Here is an 8470-nt window from a genome sequence, read left to right on the forward strand (position 1 = left end):
AAAGGAAAATTGGATGGGTTCTAAAATTTGGAATCCATAAGTTTAACACATACCACTGCAGAATAAAGATCAACTTTTACCTCATTTCAAGACTTGCTGTATAGCTATGGTAGTCAAGACAGTGTGGTATTGGCAGAGAGACGCACACAAATATCAATGAAACAGAAGAGAAAACCCAGAACAGACCCACACAAGTAAGGCCAAATGATTTTCAACAAAGTTGCAAAGACAACTCAATAGAGAAAGGATAGTCTTTGCAACAAATAGTGCAGGAGCAACTGGATAAAGCATAGACAAAAAAATTAACCTTGACCTAAACCTCACACTTCTACAAAAATTAACTCAAATGGATGGTAGATTTAAATACAAAATTATAAAATGTTTAGGTGAAAACCTTCAGGGACTAGGGCTCGGTGAAGAGTTAGTTCTTAGACATCACACCAAAAGCAGGATCCAGAAAATAAAAATTGATAAATTAGACTTCATCAGAATCAAAAACTTTTTCTCTGTGAAAGACCTTGGTAAGAGGATGAAAAGCTACCGACCTGGAGAAAGTATTTACAAACCACATATCTAACAAAGGACTTGTATCTTGTAAATTCAAGAACTCTCAAAACAAGAATAAAAAAATCCAACTAGAAAATGCACAAAATAATATGAGTAGGCATTTCAATGAAGAGGATAAACACATGGCAAATAAACACATGAAAAGATGTTCGACATCACTAGCCACTAATAGAATGCAGATTGAGACTGTAATGAGGTACCGCTACATACCTATTAGAATTGCGAAAATAAAAAGTAGTGATAATACCAAAAGCTGGCAAGAATGTAGAAAACTGCATCTCTCGTACATTGCTGGTGAAAATGTAAAATGATATGGCCGCTCTGGAAAGAGTTTGGCAGTTTCTTTAAAAAAATAAAAAATAAAAAAAAATCAACATGCAACTACCATAAGGCCCAAGGCCCAGCAAATGCATTTCCGAACATTTATTACAGAGAAGTGAAAATTTATGTCCATCCAAAAACCTTGTTCACAGCATTGTTCACAGCAGCTTTATCTGTAGCAGCCCCAAACTGGAAACAACCCAAATGCCCTTCAATAGGTGATGGGTTAGACAGATCACAGCACATTCATGCCATGGGACATACTTGGCAATAAAAAAGAACAAACTATCGATACACACAGCAACCTGGACGGCTCTGAAGGGCATCATGCTGAAATGAAAGAGGCCAATCTCAAAAGGCACACATTTCATGATTCCATTTATGTAACATTCTCAAAACGACAAAATTACAGTGACAGAGGGCAGATTGGAGGTTGTGAAATTAGGGATGGTAGTTGGAAGGGGACAGGTGTGACTATAAAGGGGTAGCACAATGGAGATCATTGTGGTGATGGAATAGTTCTGCGTCTTGAAGCAGTGGGATGGTGGTTTTATGTGATATCTAATCATGTGATAGAATGGCATGGAACTATACATGCACATTATAGCAATGTCTATTTCCTGCTTTTGGTATTATACTGTAGTTACGTAAAGTGGAACCAATAGGAGAAACTAGGTGACAGGCACATGGGGACATCTCAGTACTATTTTTTCCCCCTATGAACCTATAATTGTTTCAAAATAAGAAATTTTTTAAAAACTCAAAATAAATCAAGCTTTGTCTGGTACTAAGAACTCAGCTTTCTCCCATGGGCCCGCAGAAGGGGACCAAGTATTGGAGTGACAACTCACTTGTGCTGGTTCTGTGGGGTACAGGCAAATATAATTCACATAGCTATTTCTTCTCATCTTTCCACAAAAGAAACTGAGAGTGCAATGGCCAAGTACGTTGAACTTAGGACACAGAATGAGGGCCAAACTAGCCCAGCCCCACACAAGGTCCTCGGATGGGCCTATTTGCCCACAAGCACCCCTGGCTTCTCTGCTCCACCGTTACCATCTCTCCAGCTTTGGTATGTAGCTGAGGCTCTCTGTAGGTCACTGCCTCTACCGGCAGAAAGCAGGGTGGAGTAAATGCTGGCAGTGATTAAAACCACGGGATGGGGTAAAATCAAGCAAGGGTATGAAGAGGAAGAACAAGGAGGGGCGAGGCCTGGACTGGGGGGTCACCCACATTCCTCTGCGTGGACTATTTCACAAACGGAGCAGAAGAAGGCCAGGAGAAGCCATACTCCCATCCCAACATCCCAACATCTAGGTCTCCCAGAAAGAAAGAAAAGTAGTCACTGTCACAGACAAAAGAGAATGATCAGAAAGAAACGAGCCACCTATACTGTGAGACATAAATCGCTCTTCTATTTGTTCTGTGGTGGCATAGGTCACAGATTCATCATCAGGAGAGAAAAATGAAAACTAAGAAAGGCTTGGAGCATCACCACAGGAGGAAAGGGTCTCAATGACCTGTGGCCCCCACCCCACCCCACCGGTTCCTATTGTTCTCCGTGCGCACTCCTTCAAGTGGGTCAAGGCAGGACAGATGCCAGGAAAACAGAAAAGCTGTCCTCGGTGTCAAAGCGACACCACCCAGAAGGAGGAGGCTTGTCTTAACTCATGGGGTCAGTTAAGGAATTCTTTGACCCTGGAGATTCTATTGAGACTGTTTTCCTGACCATGAACTGCAGGTTGCTGGGATGTAGCACTTTCCTCTGGAAACCGAGACCTTAAGCCCAAGATGCCCCCCCAGGGTTGGGCCTCAGGGACCTCAGGAAGTTAGGGACCCAGGGCAGGACAAGTACCTCTCCCTCACTTTTGGGCTTCCCTTCAGATCGGAGATCACCGGGGCCACTTAGGCCAAGCTGTGAGATGTGTCCTTTCTTCCCGCTGCTCTTCCCCAGCTCTGCACCCCCACAGGACGTTCCCCTACGGACTGGATATACATTGTTTCACTGTACTGAGGTCCTGGAAGTGTAAGTGCCTGCAATTTGGGCAGCAGTCACCAACCAACCACTCCTTTTATAAGATAACTTCAGTTTGGCCCCAAAAGTTTCATTTTAAGGAGAAACAGATCTTTGTGAGGCTGCCAGGATAAGTTAGCCACAAAGGCTCCCTCCTACCTTCCCCATCCCCACCCCATGATCATCGAAGGAACCTGTTTTTAATTTAGAGCTTTAGAGTTCTGGACGCCAAATTGCTCCCTCTGACGATGACTGGTGAACAGGTCCTCTACCCCTTAAGAATCCTATAAGCCAGAGGTAATAGAGACTATCTCTAGATTGTGATTATATTTACTCCTGCAAGAGGAGGTAGAAAAAACTCACTGCTAGAGTGTAGTCACCAGGCTTTTCGTTTATTCATGTGCTTATTTATTTATTTTTACGAGTCATCAGTAAATTTTATAATAAAGCCACTTGTTGAGAGATGGTCAGACCAGAATTTTAGTATAGTAAAATCCAGGCTTTTTGATAAGAATTATGAAGAAAAAAGGATATGAGCCTATTAGCAATTGGGAGCAGCCGTGCTGCAGCCACTACAGTGCCCCTGGTCACGGTTGGGATGTGTGAGTTACCTGGGCCTGGAAGAAGCCCTGACCTCTGGGAACAAGCACACCTGTGGTATCCCCAAAGTGCTAACCCAGAGTTGAGCAGCACTGTTGATGGTGAAGGCTAATTACACAGTTGATGGGGTCTCTGACTCTGGGGTCTCACATACTTGGTTCCTTTATACTCTTCCCCACCCCTTTCTGGCTATGTCTCCATGCACAAGGAACCAGCCTCACTAAGCCTTGTTTTCTTCATCATTAACGGGAACAATAATAGTATCTATCCACTTGACAGGGTTGTAATGAGGGTTAAATATGGGTAAAATATTTCCATAGTTCCCGGAACATGCAGATAGCTCCATTACTGTTAGCTACTATTACTATTATTTTGGATATCATTATTATTAACTGTAGCTTCTCTTAACTATTAACTGTAGTTGGTGGAACATTAGATCCTAAATGATGTTTCAATAGGCAATCCTTTTGTTGAGGCAAGAACTAGCCTCACATGGATGCTGATCCCGGAGAGCCTCTCGTGGTTCACAAAGCCTCTTCCTATGCCTCATCCCACATAATCCTTACAGAGTTCCACGAGGTGGGAATTGTTCATATTACCCAGTATTTTTCATGGAAGGACTCTAAGGCCCATGAAAGGTAAGAAATGCTTCCCTGTGTCACCTAGTTAGTAAGAAGCTAGACTAGGACTTGGGTCTGAATCCCCTGGCTTCATCCCTTCCCCTAAGCCATATTATATGTGGGGCTTGGCAGAAATGTCATAAAGTCGATTGGTTCATCTGTCTCAGTAACAAGGAACCTAGAAAAATGATGGGTGTTCAGGTTGGGTGTCCCTCGTTCCTCCCCATGGCACACATGCCACAGACATGTGCAGTCCATATCCCACTGGCGGGGAGGTGGTTCAAGGCAGCCAGCCAACTCTCATTGGGAGAAGAAAATCTTCCATCAAATAACAAAGCCCCCAGACAGCCAGTACCACCCCTGGAAGAAAAAGCTTAAGTGAGTTTAACATAATTTCAGACTCCAGCTTTACCTTGAGATATCCACCTTTACAACTGGTTTCAAACCAATAGTGAAGCCAAGCGGAAGCCTTTCCAAACTCTGATTTTAGAATTACTATTGATTAACAGAAGCAGTAGTTAAGAAAATCTGGTTTTTAGAGTTAAGAAAAACTCTAAAAAATGTTGGCCTAGGCCCAAGCCTCAGGCACATGTGGCTAAATCATTGGCATGTGATAAATTGTCTTATTTTCACAGATCTTCAAAGAAGCTGCTTCCATAAACTCATTTATTTTAGGCACTTGGGGAGGGTCTAAGCGGAATCTATCTCATTTGTGGTTATCCTCATTGTCAGGAATCTGTTCTGGGGTCAGCGGTCCCTCCTGCCCTTCTCGGTGAAAACAGAGGAAGTTGCCCCCACCCTGGCTCCCTCTTGGGGCCCTCTCTTTTCAGACCACCCAACTGTTGCCCCCACCCTTTCCTCTCAATTCCTAAGTTATAAATACCAAAATTTCCACAGTTCTCTGATGAAACTTCTCCAAGACTCTTTCAAACAGTGAGACCAAAACTGCACACAGTCCTTCTTCAGATCTGGCCAAAGGTGAGGAGATCTGAGGATTATTTTAAATTATCTCAAAATGTCTGTCTTATTTATATCCAGCCATGGCATAAATTCAGCCTTTATTCATTGCGGTGCAGGAAGAGAGCCGAAGCAGGAGTGGGGATCCCAGTGCCAGTGCTAACAATATTAGGATCCGCTGTGAGCTCCAGATCCCTCTCTGTTGGACATTCACATAACCAGCCCACGGACACCCCTATCCTCCCACTGTGATCTACGTTCCCCTGAGCTGCATTGCTGGAGGCTTTACCTAGTCCCATCTAACTGAATGGCTGTCAGAAACAACCACTCTGCACCATAATCCCCACCCTGCCCCCAAGGAGCCCTGATAGGTGTGGGCTCTGCAGTCTCCTGAGTTCTGACCACAGAAGCTTTGTCCCCTCAGGAGGCACATTCTCAGTTGCTGTGGCCAGCCAGGACACGCAAAAAAGCCTGAGTGTAGATCCCCTAGAGATGTGGGAAGCATCCCTAGAGGGAGCTGCAAGCATTGCTGGCCCCCTGGAGAAAAGAGTGTCTTCACTATACAGCTGTCTACACCCCCATCTTCTCTTCACCCACTCCCTAGAACTTGCCTTGCCATTACTAAACAGAGTGTGAGAACTCACCACTTTCCTGAGACCATTTCCAGGCCAGGAAAGCTGGTCCAAGCGTACAAGATTGGTAGCCAGTGTTGGGGAAATTCTGAACATAACAGGCAGAGAGACAGCAGACCTCCACGTTGCGGCTCTTGGGGAAGAGGAAAGCCCGGGGAAGGAGAACATCCCATCTACCACCCACCCCAGCTGAGTTGGACTCTGATCTCCATCTACAGAAACCACAGACGTCCTTCCCCACAGAATGCCAGATTCGGGCACCTCCAAGCCCACTTGCTTAACGAAGTAATTTGCCCGCAGGAGACTGAAAAAGTTCCCTGCGAGATATTCTTTTTCTATCAAAGAACAGGACAACTCCTTGGGCTAGTGCCAGGACTATGTGAATAGAGTTGGCCCGATCAGCAGGTACTTTCATTGTCCCGTTTCTTACACTGACAAGGGCGTGTGAGCTCTTTTCTCTCTCTCTCTCTCTCTCTCTCTCTCTCTCTCTCTCTCTCTCTCTCTCTCTCTCTCTCTCTCTCTCTCTCTCTCTCTCTCTCTCCTCTCTCTCTCTCTCTCCCTCTCTCTCTCTCTCTCTCTCTCTCTCCTTTGCGCACACACCCAGCACACGCTCGCCTGTCCAGGCGATCCCGTTGCCCGCCTGGCCAGGCCCCGGGAAGCGGCACGGAGGGCGGAGCGGGGAGCCCCAGCGCACCCAGCGCCTCCTGGGCTTCGCAGCCCCGACGTCGGGGGCGCAGGGGAAGGTGCGCGGGCGCGGCTCGCGCCGGGACGGTCCCGAGTTCTCCGCTCACCTTAATGTTGCTGAAGATGGAGCGGGGACAGCGGCGGGCTCGGCCTGAGGAGGCGTCGCTGTCCCGGCGCGCGCCGGGCTTGGGCAGGAGCCCCATCGTGGCGGGCGACAGCGGGGCCGGCGCGGGGCCAGACGACAGCAGCGGCGCGGGGCGGCGTCGCCTCCAGCCCGGTCGGGGCGGTGGCAGCAGAGCCCGAGGCGGAAGGCCGGGCAGTCGGGGGCCGGGCCGTCGGGCTGGTGCGGCCGGGCGGGCGAGCGGGCGGCGTGCGTGGCGGCGGTGGCCTGAGGAGGCTCGCAGCACCGACACTAGAGAGAGATTGTGTGCCCAGAAATTTATAAGTGGCCGCGGCCGACGCCGCCGGTGATGAAACGCGCCCTCCCTCCTCCCTCTTCTCTTTGGGTGTCAAAGGCTCTGCGAGCCCCCGCCCCCGCCCCTGCCGCCCCCTCGGACAGGTGTGACGCGGAGCTCGGCCGCTCTTGACGTCGCTCTCAGCCAGGGGTTGTGTCTGCTCCTGCAATGGTTTGGACCATAAAGCTTGACACCCTCAGCAGAAAGGTCCGCGCCTGGGAAGTGGTGGAATGATGCGTGCGGCCTTGGAGGTAGGGGAGGCTGTAGGGGTAGGGAGACTGCAGGAGGTGGGGTCGCTGGGGGTTACTGGCAGGGCGGATGTGGGGGCAGCGGGAACAGGCTGGTGGGAGACTGAGGAGGACCAGAGAAGGGGTCTGTCGGCAGGGCTATGGGAGCAGGAGGAGGCAAAAAGAGGACCGAGGGGTGCTGGAGGAGCCCACGGGAGCCAGGGGTTTGGAGGGGAGCCGCGATTTCTGAAGCAGAGGGGACGCCCCGCGCCCCTCCCGACGCCCTCAGGGAGATTTACGGAGCCAGTCTCTGCTTGTTTGCACTCGCCTAAAGAAAACCTGGGCTCTCAGTTCCGGTGATGGCTTAGAGACTCGCTGAGGCTCTGTTTGTGTCAAGAACTGATTTATATTTAAACTGTTCTTTGCTCTGGAGAGGGGGGCCGGTAACAAGGTGGAGAAGTGGGGGCCACCCCAGGCTGGGCCCAACTCCCTGGACCTGGGCCAAGGTAAACTGCAGGCGCTGTCAAGTATCAGCGAGGCTGGGTCTGGCCTGGAGTACTTAGAGGGAGGTGGGGGTGGCTGGACAAACTGGAGACACCCCACTGACCTCCTTTTCAGGGGTGAAATACAACGGCATGGCTTTATTTTTTCCCCAAGATTTTTTCCACTAGGATTCTCAGTGCAGAGAGGAGAAAGGTGAGGCTTCTCAAAAGAAAAATAAGGACGTTCTATTGAAAGCAGCTGCAGAAAGGAATCCAGTTCCAGAGGTGTTCTTCCAGCTCCCTAATTCTGGTAGTCCTCTGCAGAGTCAACCTCTGCAAGCCCACCCTACTCCCAGGAAGAGCATGAGCCTACCCTCAATACCCTGGAAGCTTTGTCTATGACAATGGCCACGGGACAGATGGGTTTCTTATTTCTACCTAAAGCCAGATGGCTTTCTGGGCCTAGTCTGGGATGTCTTGTGTCCTGGGGCTTCTTCTGTCTCCTATCCACCTGTGGTCCCAGGACCCTGGACAAAACAGTATGCAGTGCTGAAGAAAAAGCCACTGGACAGTGGGCAGGCTCTAGCCGCTTTGCCAACCCACAGAGTACATGCAGAAAGCCTTTCCTGAGCTCTGCCCCAGCTTCAGAGACAAAGCGGGCATGGAACTACAGGTCACCAGTCTGCCCTCCTAGAGCACTTGGAACACAAGGACCACTGCCATCACAGAGCACTCAATGTATGCTGAGTACTGGGCTGTAACACCCATCGTGGATTGTGCCAGGCATTCTGCTGCGCACACACATGTGTGATGCCAGAGAACCCCACTGTTAGCCCAACACTTATAAGTACTATTACAAATCTGGATTTTACAGATGATGATGCTAGAGAGGTCAACTAAAAAAATAGTGA

General features: G+C 48.9%; 1 protein-coding gene across 1 annotated transcript in view; it reads right to left on the minus strand.

The window, feature by feature from the left end:
* SLCO2A1 (solute carrier organic anion transporter family member 2A1) overlaps window positions 1–6917 on the minus strand; it is a 79559-nt gene extending 72642 nt beyond the window's left edge. Inside the window, exon 1 of the mRNA XM_039837179.1 lies at window positions 6503–6917. Within this exon, the coding sequence (XP_039693113.1) occupies window positions 6503–6598 (96 nt within the window). The 5' untranslated portion in view covers window positions 6599–6917. The remainder of the gene's footprint in view (window positions 1–6502) is intronic.
* Window positions 6918–8470: the final 1553 nt, after the last annotated feature.

This window comes from Pteropus medius, unplaced genomic scaffold (assembly GCF_902729225.1).
Source record: "Pteropus medius unplaced genomic scaffold, Ma_sr-lr_union100, whole genome shotgun sequence".
Lineage (NCBI taxonomy): Eukaryota > Metazoa > Chordata > Mammalia > Chiroptera > Pteropodidae > Pteropus > Pteropus medius.